We start from the raw sequence: 14,821 nt of genomic DNA on the forward strand, positions 1-14,821 counted from the left end.
TTTTGTCAGCTTGTATATTGTTCCTCAGTGCAATTTGAATCCTGTGTCAACATTCATAATGGCATCCCATTCTAGATGATGCATGGTTGCCCGGTTCAACATCTTATCATGAAGACAGATTTTTGTTGGTAATCACCTCAGCTCATCGTGTCAGGGAACCTCAGGCCCATTCAGTTTTTCATGCCTTTTACCACTGCCTATTCAGATAAGTCTCTGGGTTGCCTCTCACTGCGTCGGGGAGGCATGCCATGGGTTTTGCAGTCAGCGTTCCCACTCAACGCCCATGGTGTTTGACACATTCCTAGATATACAACATAGCGTAAATCTGTGAATGTGTCAAAACTGTGCATCTCCCCCAGTCAGGCACAACAGTTGTGTTTGTGAAGGAAGGTGTCCCTTCCTATACAAAATCAAGCTGCATGCTGGCTTGCAGCACCGCATTGCATCATTTTGTTGTAAATGAGCCCCTTAGTTTTAATGTGCAGTCATTGAAGTGTGGGGGAAACAGGAGTAATGTGGTCAGGGCATTTAATGCTTGACAAAAACCTTGCTGCTGCAAATAAGGCCATTTTCAGAGGCCAAAGGTGTATCTTTGGTATCCCAAAGAGGTATCAGAGTTAATATAGTAAGGTCTGAGAGGTCATTCAGAAAGGAGACTTCTAAGTGCAGTTGAGTTTTATCAGAGCACAGAAGGTATGGTATGTTAGAATGACTAAAACAAGAGTCTAGCGATTCAGACTAAACTGAGTTTTAGTCAAAATTGATACCAGAGTTACACCTTACCTCAGAAAGGAGGGATTACAAGTCATTGCTTTTTTGATTTGCTGACAGCAATCCCAGAAGTAACAGGATCAAGATCAAGCTGCCAACCTTTTCCATTCATTCCGATGTGTTCTGTGAGGCTATAAAGAACGGAGTTGTTATCCATGTTAAACGTAGAGGCTAGATCTAAAGGATTAAAAGAAGTAAAAATGATTGCGAAAGCATGATGCCTCTTTGCATCACTTCCTTCTCAATGCTTACCCTGATGGTGAATTCAGATTGATGGCTGCTAGTTTTATCAAGACAGAATTCTTATTTATTGGAGCTTTTCCAGGAACAATCTGTTTTTCAACAGAATTTGTGGTGCAGCTACAGGTCCACTCACAGCCCACCTTTTAGTTTCCTGGATGCTATCCATCTCCTTTATCTCATTTGTAAACACCTGCCAGGAGACTGTATGTAGGTTAGTAGCTCAGAGCAGAAAGTTTGTTGACAGACTAAAGAGAAGAGTTCATCTAGCCCTCCTTTTCTGTGCTGGCCTCTCCTCAGACCCTTGGTGGTGCTCACCCTCAGAAGCAAACCTCTAGCGATATTTTCTTGAAACTTTGGCTGATGTTGATTATCTTTCCTTAGGGGTAAGGAAGGATTGAGACATCAGATTCTCTAATGGCTTCTGGGAATCTTTGCAAAAGTTGGTGATACTCCAACTTTTATGTTTCATTACTTGTTGCCTGGTCACTACAGGCTGGTGCCTGACCATGTTTTATTTTATTGAAGTCATTTACTCAGGGCTGTGCTTGATGATTTCCAAAACACCAGCTTCTCAACTCACTTGGATTACATTTCACAAAGTTTTTCTTGGGGATTGCTGACCATTACAAAAGGAAAAGTATTTACTGTCTAGCAATTTATCAGAGGTTTCTTGGGACAGTTCTTCACTAGATCAAATGGTGTTCTGAAGAATGTGGATTTGGCCTAAAATAGTTTTCCCTACTCCTTGCAATTGCTTATGGAGATTCTGGAAGTTATGAGATGAGGGACTTTGGCAGCAATGTTTTCTGGAAGCCATGAAAGATGTTCTTCATTCAGTTTTTTTCTATACCACAAAGTAGATTTTGTAGAAGCCAGTCTTTTTAGTTTTTTGGCTGGGTTCCTCATCATTTAATGAACTATGATTGAACTTATCTTCTGAACTGAACTTATCTTCTGCACTTCTGGTCGAACATGTAATTGAGAGGAAACCCTTGATGTAAATGTTTAGTGTCTACAACCCAGTACTTGTATCTTTGGGCTGGCCATCAATCTTCACTTCTTAGAGAGGTATATGGAGAATGGAATACATTCATATTAAGAACAATCAACAAGGAATGATGTCCCAGACATAAGGAACACTTCTATGGTGTTTATAGGTATAATAACCAGTTCTCTTCATATTTTCCTCTTCCAATCCAGTCAATGCACATATTCTAGGTGGGGAATAGATCCATTACCGGCTCGGAGGATTCAATTAACCAGGTTTCCGCCAAGAAAAGCAGATCATTATTGCCATTAAGTTTCATGCCAGCAATTTTTATATGATCCACTGTCCGAAACGATGAGGGTCAAATATGTGTGCACCGATGAATACAAAATTAATACATGTAATGCTAAACATATATGTTCCACTCCACCTCCAGTGGCCCACCATTAAAACCACTCACAAACAAATAATGGATCAATCAATGGAAGGAGTGGGTAAGTAATTAATAAACAATAAATTATTGTAGTCCAAAAAATATTTTTTGTAGTCCAAGAGATTTCTTCCAAATAAATTTCTTTATTCTTTCAAATTATTTTCAATTTGATGCTCCAACACATTCTTAGAAGTCCAAACAAACTCTTAGTTATACATAAACACAGCCAACGCGTTTTGTCCCCCTTGGGACCTCATCAGGGCTGCAAGAATAGAAAAGAAAATATCACTAATACATACATCCTACATCTCTGTTCCCCAAAACCATGCTAACAGTCAAATATATATTGTTTAATACATAGATAACATCCATAGCCTGCCTATATAACAATCTCAAATTTAAAGCATTTACCCAAAAACATAATCACATAGTGTTGATAAAGAATAACATCACAATTTGTCATATTATAATCTTATCACTAATTCACCTGTTAACCATCTCAGGACAAAGCATATTATTCATTATTCCTGAACTTTGTTGTAATTGGCTATCTAATTTCATCCTTATTATCACTGATTATTCATTTTATATAATAACCTCTCACATACCTCCTCAATAATGACGCGGTGGTATGAAGTATTAGTCATGGAGGGGTGCCACGAAATTTCGTGGAGGACCCTATATAAATGACATGAACGGATGTAGAATGAGGTGAGGATTAGTGATTGGCTATATGGAATACAAAAATAAATAGTAATAAGGGAATAATTGATTATCATGTCTTATTTATTTAGAAATCTTTTAATTTTATGAGAAAATAAAAGACCATGATGAAACTGGCACCCCTCCATGACTAATACTTCATACCACCGCGTCATTATTGAGGAGGTATGTGAGATGTTATTATATAAAATTAATAATCAGTGATAATAAGGATGAAATTAGATAGCCAATTACAACAAAGTTCAGGAATAATGAATAATATGCTTTGTCCTGAGATGGTTAACAGGCGAATTAGTGACAAGATTATAATATGACAAATTGTGATGTTATTCTTTATCAACACTATGTGATTATGTTTTTGGGTAAATGCTTTAAATTTGAGATTGTTATATAGGCAGGCTATGGATGTTATATATGTGTTAAACAATATATATTTGACTGTTAGCATGATTTTGGGGAACAGAGATGTATGATGTATGTATTAGTGATATTTTCTTTTCTATTCTTGCAGCCCTGATGAGGTCCCAAGGTGGACGAAACGCGTTGGCTGTGTTTATGTATAACTAAGAGTTTGTTTGGATTTCTAAGAATGTGTTGGAGCATCACATTGAAAATAATTTGAAAGAATAAAGAAATTTATTTGGAAGAAATCTCTTGGACTACAAAAAATATTTTTTGGACTACAATAATTTATTGTTTATTAATTACTTACCCACTCCTTCCAATTTTAATATGATGTTTGGCTGCAGATCTGCATTTGTGTAGAATGCAGAGTAACAATTAGGGGAAAAAAAATACCTCGATGGTACGATGAAATAGAGATAGCAAAAAGATGGTTCCGGCTGGTTCCTCTTGCTTAGGCAAGGTACTTTATGGGATCTAGAAATATGAATTTTCATGGAATCTGAAGAGGCATTTCTTAAACTTGGTGAGCCATGGCCCTTTGCCAAATCAAGACTATTGTCCAGTGTGGGTGCCTTTATTTCTCTTGGACTAATTTGGTAATTATAGCAAAAAGAAGAATACATGAAACAACTTGTCTTGTGAGTTACAACAATATTCCAAAAGGGATTACAGAGGATCAAGACTTATGGAGGTTAGTAATCTAATATGTTTGATTAGAGAATCTGGATATTCATTGTGTTAATGGAGGTGAACTATCTTTCTGCAAGCCTTTTAAAAGCCCGCTTAGAAGGACTAAATGTGGTGAAATATCACCAAGCATAAATCTAAAAATGTTATGAGGGCCAATGGAACATTTGGTGTGAGCAGGAAATAGTGAAAAGGAAGTAATACCTTTATTAGTAGTAGCAAGAAACAAAACACTCCTTCAGCTTGGACATGAAGGAGTGTGAATGTTGGTGGATGCTCAAGGCCTGGTGTCAAATTAAATGGTCCGTAATATATATATTTTATTTGTGGGAGGTGGAATGTTATGTGTGACCGTGTTGGAAATATGATCAGGTGAGTAAAGAGGCAATGGGGAGATCGGAGGTAAAGTTCCGGTTCCGAGTCATTCTAAGGTCTGCTGAGTTTGAAGCAGTCTGCATCCACATTGACATCACAAAATCTCGATGCAAATTTCACGGCTTCTGTATCATCAGTTAATTTGAAAACTCAAGGTATCATGGATCAGATTCAGATGGACTAAAGGTGATTGTAGAGAATGCATGCAAGCATTGGATGCTCAATCTAATTGAATTGTGGTTATCATTTTCTAACATTAGAAACACTCAGCCTTTGAAATTAGAATATCCTCTTAGATGACCCTTTTCAATTTCACATTCCAAAACTCAGAGACAAAAAATTGTATTTACTGTTTAATCCTTCAATTGCAAGTTCTCTACAGTAAATCCATTATATCACACCTTCTGTGATCATTGCAGGTTCATACCTCTTCTAGCTTGCAGCCTTTTCTTAGCAGTATATAGCTGAGGTATGGGGGTTACATGTTCAGACACTGAATAAGAATTTAGGGTTGTCAGACTTCAGAAACTGACTGTAAAACATTCGCCCTAGTACCTCTGGATATACCAAGTGCAAGCTGAGAGAGAAAGGGTAGAGGAGCTGCAAACATGCTCTGTGTTGTGATGTGCTTATTATCTTTACACTCTCCCTACTCTGGCTCTCTGCCTGCCTGCTCAGCCTTGGATGAGGTATGATAGAATGTTGAGGGTGGTTGGGATTCTAGTGTGATCAGTTGGTGAGAAGGGGCTGAGCAGGGAGGACGCTGCTCCTGGTGGGGCATTAAGAAGGAATAGAACATCTTCCTGTAACATGTAACTAATGATTTGGACTGAAGAATAAATCATCATATCATCTATACAAGACCATGCCTGCGCCCATTCTTTCCTTTTAACACTGGCGACGAGTTAAAGAACCTGCGTGTACCTTCAAGGAGTTTGGACTTATGAAACTGAAGGGCCTACTTTGGATGAACTTGGAACTGAAGAAGCGCTTAAAAAAAAAAAAGAAGTAACCTTGCACTCCACAAGCCCCACCAGTGACCATATGACCGGTCAGCCCTGTCGTGGATGTGCCAGATGATGAACTTGGCTGAGTGTTTCTCCAAAAGACCCGATTGACGGTGGTTTTGGACATTTCTGACTATCTGGGAACGGTCAGCTCTAGCCTGGGCCTGCCGATTTCTGCATGTTTTTACGGTGAAGCCAGCTCTTGCTACATGATCCTTGCATTGCACTGATTAACTTAGTACAATCTGCATTGGGAGATCATCATCTGTTTAGCGTACAGACTACTGATTTGGAATGAGAGTGAGATCGCTACTTTAATTGGTAACTGCTGTCACCAGACTTTTTAACTTAATCTGTGTTCGGATTTGTAATTCGTTTTTTTTTGACAGTGCAACCGAAGGGAGCTTGTTTGAGCCTCCTGAGACTGAGTTTTACGTAAGTTGCTGTGGAGGACCAGCACTGCCCATTTGATTTTGTCCGGCAGCTGGTGTGTCTCTGGCGGAAACAGAGAGCGTTATTGGCGTTTATTTGGCAAGAGAACAGAAGCTCACGTCAGGAGGGACATTTGTTGACTTTTTACGGTGGAATTACGCTGGAGCCTGGTGGTTGCTGCGTTACATTATGGACGCTGTCATTTTCAAATTAAAAAAAGTCACGTTACAAGTAATGCGCACGCTTACCTGTGAGTAGGTCTATCGCGTGCAGCCTTCTCGTCACTCACGGAATCGTCAGAGTGACGCACTGCTCCTCTCATTCACAGTGATGCTGCCCAGTGACGCCTGTATGCAGATACGCGCCGGTAGCCACCCGGCGTGGCGTCATGAAGCGTGCTGCCATTTTGAGTTTGGCTGACTGGAGTTCCTGTTTGCCAACCACGTTTTTCGTGTGTTTTGTCTGCCGGAATAAAGTATTTTTCAAAACCAGATGGAGTCGGGGGACAACGTTGTACAAACAGTGAAGTCATTAAAGTTTATGTGTTGTACAGCGGTAATATTGGAGGTTCTGGTTTCAAGGCTGTGTCAGAGTGGTGGTGACTTTATCCACAGTTACGGGTGAGCAAACAGAGACATTTTGAAGATTCTTTTCGTCTTTGCTTGCCAAGAAGTGGACTTTTAACTGTAGCAAGCATCTGTTTTTCTAAGACACTGTGGGACAGAGGTGGCCCTCGGGTGAGAAGTCGCTCACTGGTCACTTTTGTGTTAATTTATTATTGCAATTTGTTTTTTTCTATTGCTGTGATTGTTTCTCATGCCTATGAAACTGTGTTTTGTTTTCTTGTGGCCAGTTTTTCTTGGGTTCAAAGTTACCCATCATGTCTTTAGTCTTTAGTTACCCATGATGTCTTTAGTCTTTAGTTTCCCTTGTATTATTTGTTGGTGTTTTGCCAGTTAATTTTATGGTGGTTTGGCCAGTATATTTTGGGTTCAAGGACATACTGGTTTTGCTATGTTGCCCTGAATTGTATGGGGTTGAAGGTTAACCTGTGTTTGTATAGGGTTAAAGGATACCCTAGATGGTCTAGAGTCACCTTTTGGGTGTATCTTGGGTTAAGGGATACCCTAAAATTTGTCATGGGTTATGTATATCCATACTGTTTTGTGAGTGTGCTTTAGGGTTAAGGGATACCCTAAATTTGTCATGAGTTATTGTTACTCATAGTTATCGCAAAAGTGTTTTAGGGTTAAGGGATACCCTGATTTGTCTGTTATAGTTACCCATAAAGTATTTTGGGTTTAAAGGTACCCTATGTTGGTTAGGGTTAAGGGATTTGGTCTTAGATCTGTCTTATTGGTAGATCTGTTTTTGTCTTAGTTGTGCAGTTTAGGGTTGTAGATCCCTGTTCTGCCTGTCTTGTGTCTTTTATGAGGCACAATGGGTACGTTGTGGGGTGTAGTGTAGTGTCTTGTACCCATAGTTGTAGTCTGAGTTTTCATGCTAGTTTTGCAGTTTTGTTTTTGATCATTATCAGGGGAAGGATGGTGTTTAATGTTTTGGTTATTCATCTTTCTTTTCTACTAAATGTGTGTTAAATTTATTTTCATGCATTTTTCTGTTTATGATCGTTATCGCTGGGGGGGTGATGTTTAATTAGTTGTTATTAATGCATCCTCCTATGCTCAGTGAGTGTTGTATCATCTTAACACATGTTGATTGTTTTCAAATATTATAAGGGGGGAGATGTGTTGTGATGTGCTTATTATCTTTACACTCTCCCTACTCTGGCTCTCTGCCTGCCTGCTCAGCCTTGGATGAGGTATGATAGAATGTTGAGGGTGGTTGGGATTCTAGTGTGATCAGTTGGTGAGAAGGGGCTGAGCAGGGAGGACGCTGCTCCTGGTGGGGCATTAAGAAGGAATAGAACATCTTCCTGTAACATGTAACTAATGATTTGGACTGAAGAATAAATCATCATATCATCTATACAAGACCATGCCTGCGCCCATTCTTTCCTTTTAACACTCTGCAAGCTTCCCATTTCATGAAGATTTAACCTTGATTCTTAAGATTGTCTTGATGGCGGCATATGTTTTTGTAACACCCAGGCTGGTGATTGTTTGTTAACCTAGCAGATCCAGCCCTGTGATAAAATGCAGATTTCTATTAATTCAAAAGAATGCTAGTGGTTCAGGAATTTATTTGTTCTTTTCCCAATTGGAATATCTACCCTGTGATCCAACCATAATATCTGAAAACACTGCGGATGGTGCATTTAAAACATAACAAATATAAAAGAGCTAAGATAATTTGGAACCGCATGAGCCTAATATTTTCAATATCCACCAAACACATACGTTTTCAAATTGTTTTTTAAAATCAATACATCTGGCGTCCAGCCTCAGTTAGATCCCATTTTCTCTGAATGAAGTGCTAAACGATCAATCAAAGGTTAATAGTTGAGGCTTGGAGTTGCTCTACCTCCAGATAATCATACATGTTTTCCAATGTTACTGAACTGCACTCCAGGGGAAATAAAATATTGCAGTATTTCAGTTGGGATGGGCAGAAATATTATCATACAATTGAACACTAAAAGCAATTGAACATGACAACAGTGTTCTGAAAAGATCATGGATACATATGCCTGTTTCTCAACATTTAATGCTCTTAAGTATTTTAAAACCACTGTTAATTGAATGTCTCGCCACTCCTAAGCAATCATATGATGGCCTGTTGGCACCAATGGGCTTTCACATAAGCCTGATGCTTCTTTTCCATAGATCCAATTTATATACAGCCTTGCTATAGAGCGGTTTCAAAACCAGTCTCTCCCTTCACAACTCATCTTTGGTCAAGGCAATTAGAGATGAACTTGAGGCGAATTATTTTGATGCCTGAAATTAAGTCTTGTCTTTATAATCCTTGCCTAATCTGGAGAGTGTGGTTGCTGTTGCTAGTGACTGTTGTTAGGAGTTGTGGAAGAGCTAGAATACGTTGTCCATTGTACAGATGGAAATTTGGCATTTCAAATGGGATATCATGTAATCAGTGAGCTGGCTAAGCCCGATGGCACGGTAGAGGGTACAATGGAAATCCTGAAGCTGATAAACACAATATATTCCCTAACAAAACTTAGTAAATATTGATTATGCATACAGAAGTACAATGAATGAGTCTCTGTTTCTGCTTAGTCACAGGACCCTTCATGCAGCAAAACTTTGGAGACTTGAATTGGATCTCCTTTATGGGAGGAAAATTAGGAATTCTTTTAAGCATCAATGGGGTTTTAATATGATAAATATCTGTTTTTTTTCTTTGTTTATTATGGTTGGGCAAGGCTTTACTCTTCTTATTCTTGAATCTAATTAAATTTATGATATATATATAGATATATATATATAATATATATATATAATATGTATTGAATTATTTCATTTAAGGCAAACTTATATAGGTCAATGTTGTCATAATACGCTGTTTTGAAACCTTAAAACTCTTGACGCTTGTCTTATGCCAGTCTGACAGTCCTTCAACTAAGATTTCTTTCCATCAAAAAGAGACCATTAAGCTGGTTAGCTAGCTCTAGGAGTTATAGGACTTATAATCGGTACCTTTTCTAGACACTGCAACAGCTAAACCAGTGAAGAGAGGAAAGTTCAAGTGCCGACTTTGGACATGCTTTCCAATTTTTGGAAGGTCATTTCCTTTGCTTGATCGACTGTCAATTAATAGATTTTCACATACCAAGCAGAACGAACTACAGGCTCAAATCTCCACCTATTTTAGTAGCAGCTACCCTTTGCAAAGAGGACATTTACATTTACCTATAGCTAGGTGATGAGCTGGAATGAGCTTCTTGTTGAACTGGTGTGAGAGGCATTACATATGGTGTATTGAAGAGGAGGTGGTCTGTACACATCATCCCGCCACTGACATAGAATAGTAGATGTTTAATATGATTGCGCCCAGTAATTCATGCAACAAATGTCAATTTCCTTACGTTTTTGACGTCATTCAATGGTTCAATGAGCAGTTTGTGCCTCGTGCAAAAATATTTTTATATTTGTGCTTCATTTAATGATACTGTGGAAGACTGTTTGGTCAAATGTGCAACATTCATCCACATTTGGTTGAATGTGCGTTCTTGAATTTGTATAACTTTCTGTCTTTGTTCTGATTGCTCTTTGTATTAATATTCTTATATTTATTTTTATGTATTGTCATTCTTTTTCACCTTAATTCCAACAAAAGTGCACAGGCTATGCCTCATTATTCTCATCTGCTCCTTCTTCATCCTTCTTTCTTTTTTATCCTTTTTTTAACGGCACGCTTTAACTTTTACCTACTGATGCCTCACATCCTTTATACGTGTTTTTCTTCCTTTCGAAAGATTAGGCATTGAGGTATACCATAGACACTGAAAAAAGACTCTGATTGCCCCCATTTTTGTCCTTCAAAGCTAGACGCAATGTAAATACTATGGTATCCCTTTACATTCATGTGAGCAGCATACAGTTAAACACTTCCCTGTATTAATTATTTCATATGTGACTAATTGGTTTACTGTTGCAAATTGTTTTCTTATAATCATTTAGGGCCAAGGTTTTTAGTTGAAATTACTGACTATTCATTTAACTAACTGTAAAATACATGCATTTGCTCCTGTTATCCTAAATGCACAGAGGAGAAACATCTACAGTACTTTAAATTTATGTTTTCTCCTGATGACAATATTCCCACTCGATTATAGACCACTTGACTCCCTTTCCTATATTGGTTATTTATTATGTAAGCAATTGGTTTACTGTTGCAAGATTCTGTCTAATAATAATTGTTTAAAGCCAAAGTCTTCTACTTGAATTCCTGATATTCATATTTTAAAAAAATCAACCCTTCACATTTCCACCCTAGCTTGACTGTCTTTTTGTACCTTCAAGGATAAATTCGAAGTCTGATTTGAGGAATGTTTATGCTTGCATGAGGGCTATCTCAAGCTGTGATGTTGGGAAATCTTATTTCTTGGAGACGCTGTGGTAGTGTACGTCACGGTCTGTGTTGTGACCATTTCATAACTCTAGTTTTATGAATTTATTGGGTACACAATGCTTCTAGTTTGCATCAATTAACTCTTGTTTTATAAACTCAATTGACAGTATAACTGCATGAAGCTTATTTGGCAAGACGCCTGGCCCAGACTTCTTTTATCTGAGCACCACTTACCTCTTTATTGTGAACATATTTTGAGAATGACCCCTTTCACCATCACTAATCACTGGCAATGCTTAAATGTACAGAAAGCGGGCCTGAACAGACTATACAATCCATAGTTTTTTCATGAAGAGCAACATCTGCAAAAATTATAATTATAATATAATGTTTTATCTTGCAGACAATCTGCCAACTCAGTTATGGCCCACTCCACTCTAAGAATGTGTCACGTTTTATCCAATTTATTTGTAATTGTTTCACTTACAATTTCATTGTTTGTATTTAATTGTTTTCTCCATCACGCATTGGACTCACTCGGATAAAACGCATCTTCAATCTAAAATCATGTTTTGTCTAACTTATTTGCAATAGGTTTTTGTATATTAGTGTAATGCAACATTTTATCATAATGAAATAGTATTTTACAAACTACGCTTTCTGCTTGACCAAAACCCTTTGTACTGCTGTGCATATTTTAAAAAGATAACACACTATCATATGTATTTATTTTTTCCAGTTTTCTTCAGCCTCCAAAACCACTTACTTCACTTAGTGCACTTCGGGATGGGAACTGGCGAGATGGTTGCTACTGAAATTTGATGTCGTCAAAACAAGGGACAGACACCGTGATATGTATTGTGTTATCCAGCTGGCTGGGTAAATCTGGGTCTGAAAAACTATTTTCCCGCTCGAGGTTCTAATGGAATGCATATTTTTTTCTAAGGCTAAAACCCGGAATGTTATCGAAAGCAAAGCAAACGCTTTTCACATGGACAGTAAGATCTTTGGCGTAGGCAGACCAATGTATGCAGTATTCTCACAGTTAAGCAAAATTGTTATTTAACATATGCAAGACATTAGAACAATTAAGTCAAACCGTTCTTGGTTTAAGTGAACTTTATAATGCATCCTTTTGCAAAACGCTTGACCATGCTGATTTTTTAGCATATTTTAATCTTTTTATGTTTACTTTTAGCAATTTTATCATGAATGATTTCACAAAGCGGTTAGGAACAGGGTGTGCTTTATTGCTTTTCTAAACTTTAAGGTCATTATTCTGGCAACTCATGTTTTTTAACTTTCTCAAAAGACTATGGAATGATACACAACATTCTTTTTGTGCCATAGGTGACAATATTTTTGTGACGGGGTGATTTATTTTTTTAGCAATAGGAACATATCAAAATCTGACATCTTCATGGGCAATATATCTACCTAGAATGTTTTTTGCAAAAGCACAATGAAACAGCAAAGAAAGTTCGCCGCCTTTTGCTGCAAAGCTATCTCATTCTCTATTTGTCATTTTTTGTATTTAAATGTTAATTTATTAAAATTGATTTCGGACTATATTTTATTTGTATTTATAAAACGCAATCCATTTTACACTTACAAACGTGTCAGCTAATACACTACGATTGGTTTTTAATGATTTTAAAGTAATGCAATTGTATTGTTTTATTAACAATTCCTGAAGGATGAGATGGGTTTTGATGAGAATAAAACTTTTTGATAGACATTTTACAAAACTGAATTGCACTGATTGAATGTTTCCTATAACGGTATATTGTTTCATATGTGAATACAGCTCTATACTGTTGTTTTTGGAATGTTGAAATAATAAAGACTCTATTTCGGCAATATTAGGCCATGTTTAAGAGTGAGTGGTACTATCACAATATGTGTCGTCTTGTGAACCAGGGCATTATCTGGCAGATTTAATTGTGGTTGTTAGCAGTGGCGTAGGAAGGGGGTGCAGTGAGTGCGGGCTGCCCCGGGTGTCATCCCTGAGGGGGTGTGATAAAATGTTACCGAGTGGGTGACAAAATGGCAAAATTCCATTCCCCCAGCTCTCACCTGCTGTGTTCAGTGTGGCACCATCGCGGGGGGAGGGGGGGCAATCCATGGTTTCGCCAGCACCGCCCCCCCTCCCCCCCCCCTTTCAAGGAGTCCCGCCGCGGGGCAGCAAACGCAGGTACCGCCCCTGGCTGTCTCAGTTCTAGCTACACCACTGGTTGTTAGTGATAATATGGCAGATAAAAAGACTGTGCGTAGGTAATGTATTGTTGGCAAAGCCGTTAAAATAAATAAAAGAAGGACATCTATGCAACATGTATGAATAGTAAGCTAGTATATGCACAAAAAAATCCTAAAAAACATTACGCAATTCAAGGTGAAAACTCTGTCTTCTAAGGACATATCACTGCTGTATTTAAATACAGGATATTTTACATTTGTTTTCTTATACAAGCATCAAGCCATACTGTTCCGCAGCCTCCATACATGACGCAGTGGGTAGGATAATTTGATTTAACTCTGATATATATAACAGTAAATCCCCTACTCCTGAGCCTCCATGCAAGCCACAAGAATTAGATCACACTGTGCTGTTTTGCCTTGCTCTCTCAAACAGTGTAAACAAGTAAAGCTGCTTCTACTGTCCATATTCTTTCCTTATCGAAGGGGGGAATCAAACAGTTCCCTTCCAGACTTTTTTTAGTGGGGGACAAAATAAGAAACAGGCATTGGCAAAGCCAATAAGTCTCAGCAGTGCCTGAGCTATTGGCCTTGTCAATGTGAATGTCTTTTAGCCATGTTGTCTAGCAGCACACCTGCTTTTCAGCTTGGCTGAAAGTCCCTGAAAGCCCAGAATCACAGGATGTTGAGCCAAGGCTGAGCCTCTTCACCCCCATGTTGAGCTTATTGTCCTGCCTCTCCTAACACAAAAAAGCGCTATGACGTGGCCTGTACTGGCTGCATCATAGCACTTTTTCCAATGACTTTCAGCCATGCGTTATTGCCAGAGCTGCCAACAGGGGAATTGGGAAACCTCAGGGTCAGCTGAACAGTTTGTGATTCTGGGCAAATCACTTACGCTTCCCCCTGGGTACGACAATTAACGTGTCATTGTGTACTGTAACTGGTGAGCACTTAAAGCACTCCAATACCATTCGCTGGTGTTAGCACTATGGCAAGATGAGGATGGAACAAGTGCTCCAATACCATCGGACCATACAAAAAAAATACAAAAAAAGCAGCAGCAATGAGGGAGTAGTGGGGAGACAGGTCAAGCAGGTAAGCAGGAGGGGATAGGTAGATGGGCAAGTAATGACTAGATAGGGTGGGAGGAAACAACAATAGCTTAATTGAAGCAGGATCAGTGACACAAAAAATGAATGTACCATTTTTGAATGTAATTTGTGAGCACTTAAAGCGCTCCAATACCATCGGCTCGTGTTTGTGCAATGGCAAGACGGAGGATGATGCGAGTGCTCCAATTCCATCAGATTGTGCAAAAAAAGGTTGATGTTCATGTTTTAACCACTTGTTAAGGAATGCATTTGTTTATTTACATGTACATGCATTTTAGTAGTATGTGTGTATGTGTTCAAGGGAGACTATGGCAAGAAGAAGAAGAAGGTGAGCACTTAAAGCGCTCCAATATCATCGGCTCATGTTCGCGCTATGGCAAGAAGAAGGACGTGTGTATGTGTACAAGGGAGTCTATGGCGAGAAGAAGGACGGAACAAGTGCTCCAATACTATC

The 14,821-nt window shown here is 38.6% G+C and overlaps 1 protein-coding gene across 2 annotated transcripts in view; it reads left to right on the forward strand.

Annotated features, from left to right (window-relative positions):
* The window catches only part of SLAIN1 (SLAIN family member 1), a 174,669-nt gene extending 161,734 nt beyond the window's left edge, over positions 1-12,935 (forward strand). For both annotated transcript variants that reach the window (XM_085622075.1, XM_085622073.1), the window contains one exon: positions 11,796-12,935. In XM_085622075.1, coding sequence (XP_085478201.1) covers positions 11,796-11,871 — 76 coding nt within the window. In that variant the 3' untranslated portion in view covers positions 11,872-12,935. The remainder of the gene's footprint in view (positions 1-11,795) is intronic.
* Positions 12,936-14,821: the final 1,886 nt, after the last annotated feature.

Source organism: Triturus cristatus, chromosome 8, assembly GCF_964204655.1.
Source record: "Triturus cristatus chromosome 8, aTriCri1.1, whole genome shotgun sequence".
NCBI lineage: Eukaryota > Metazoa > Chordata > Amphibia > Caudata > Salamandridae > Triturus > Triturus cristatus.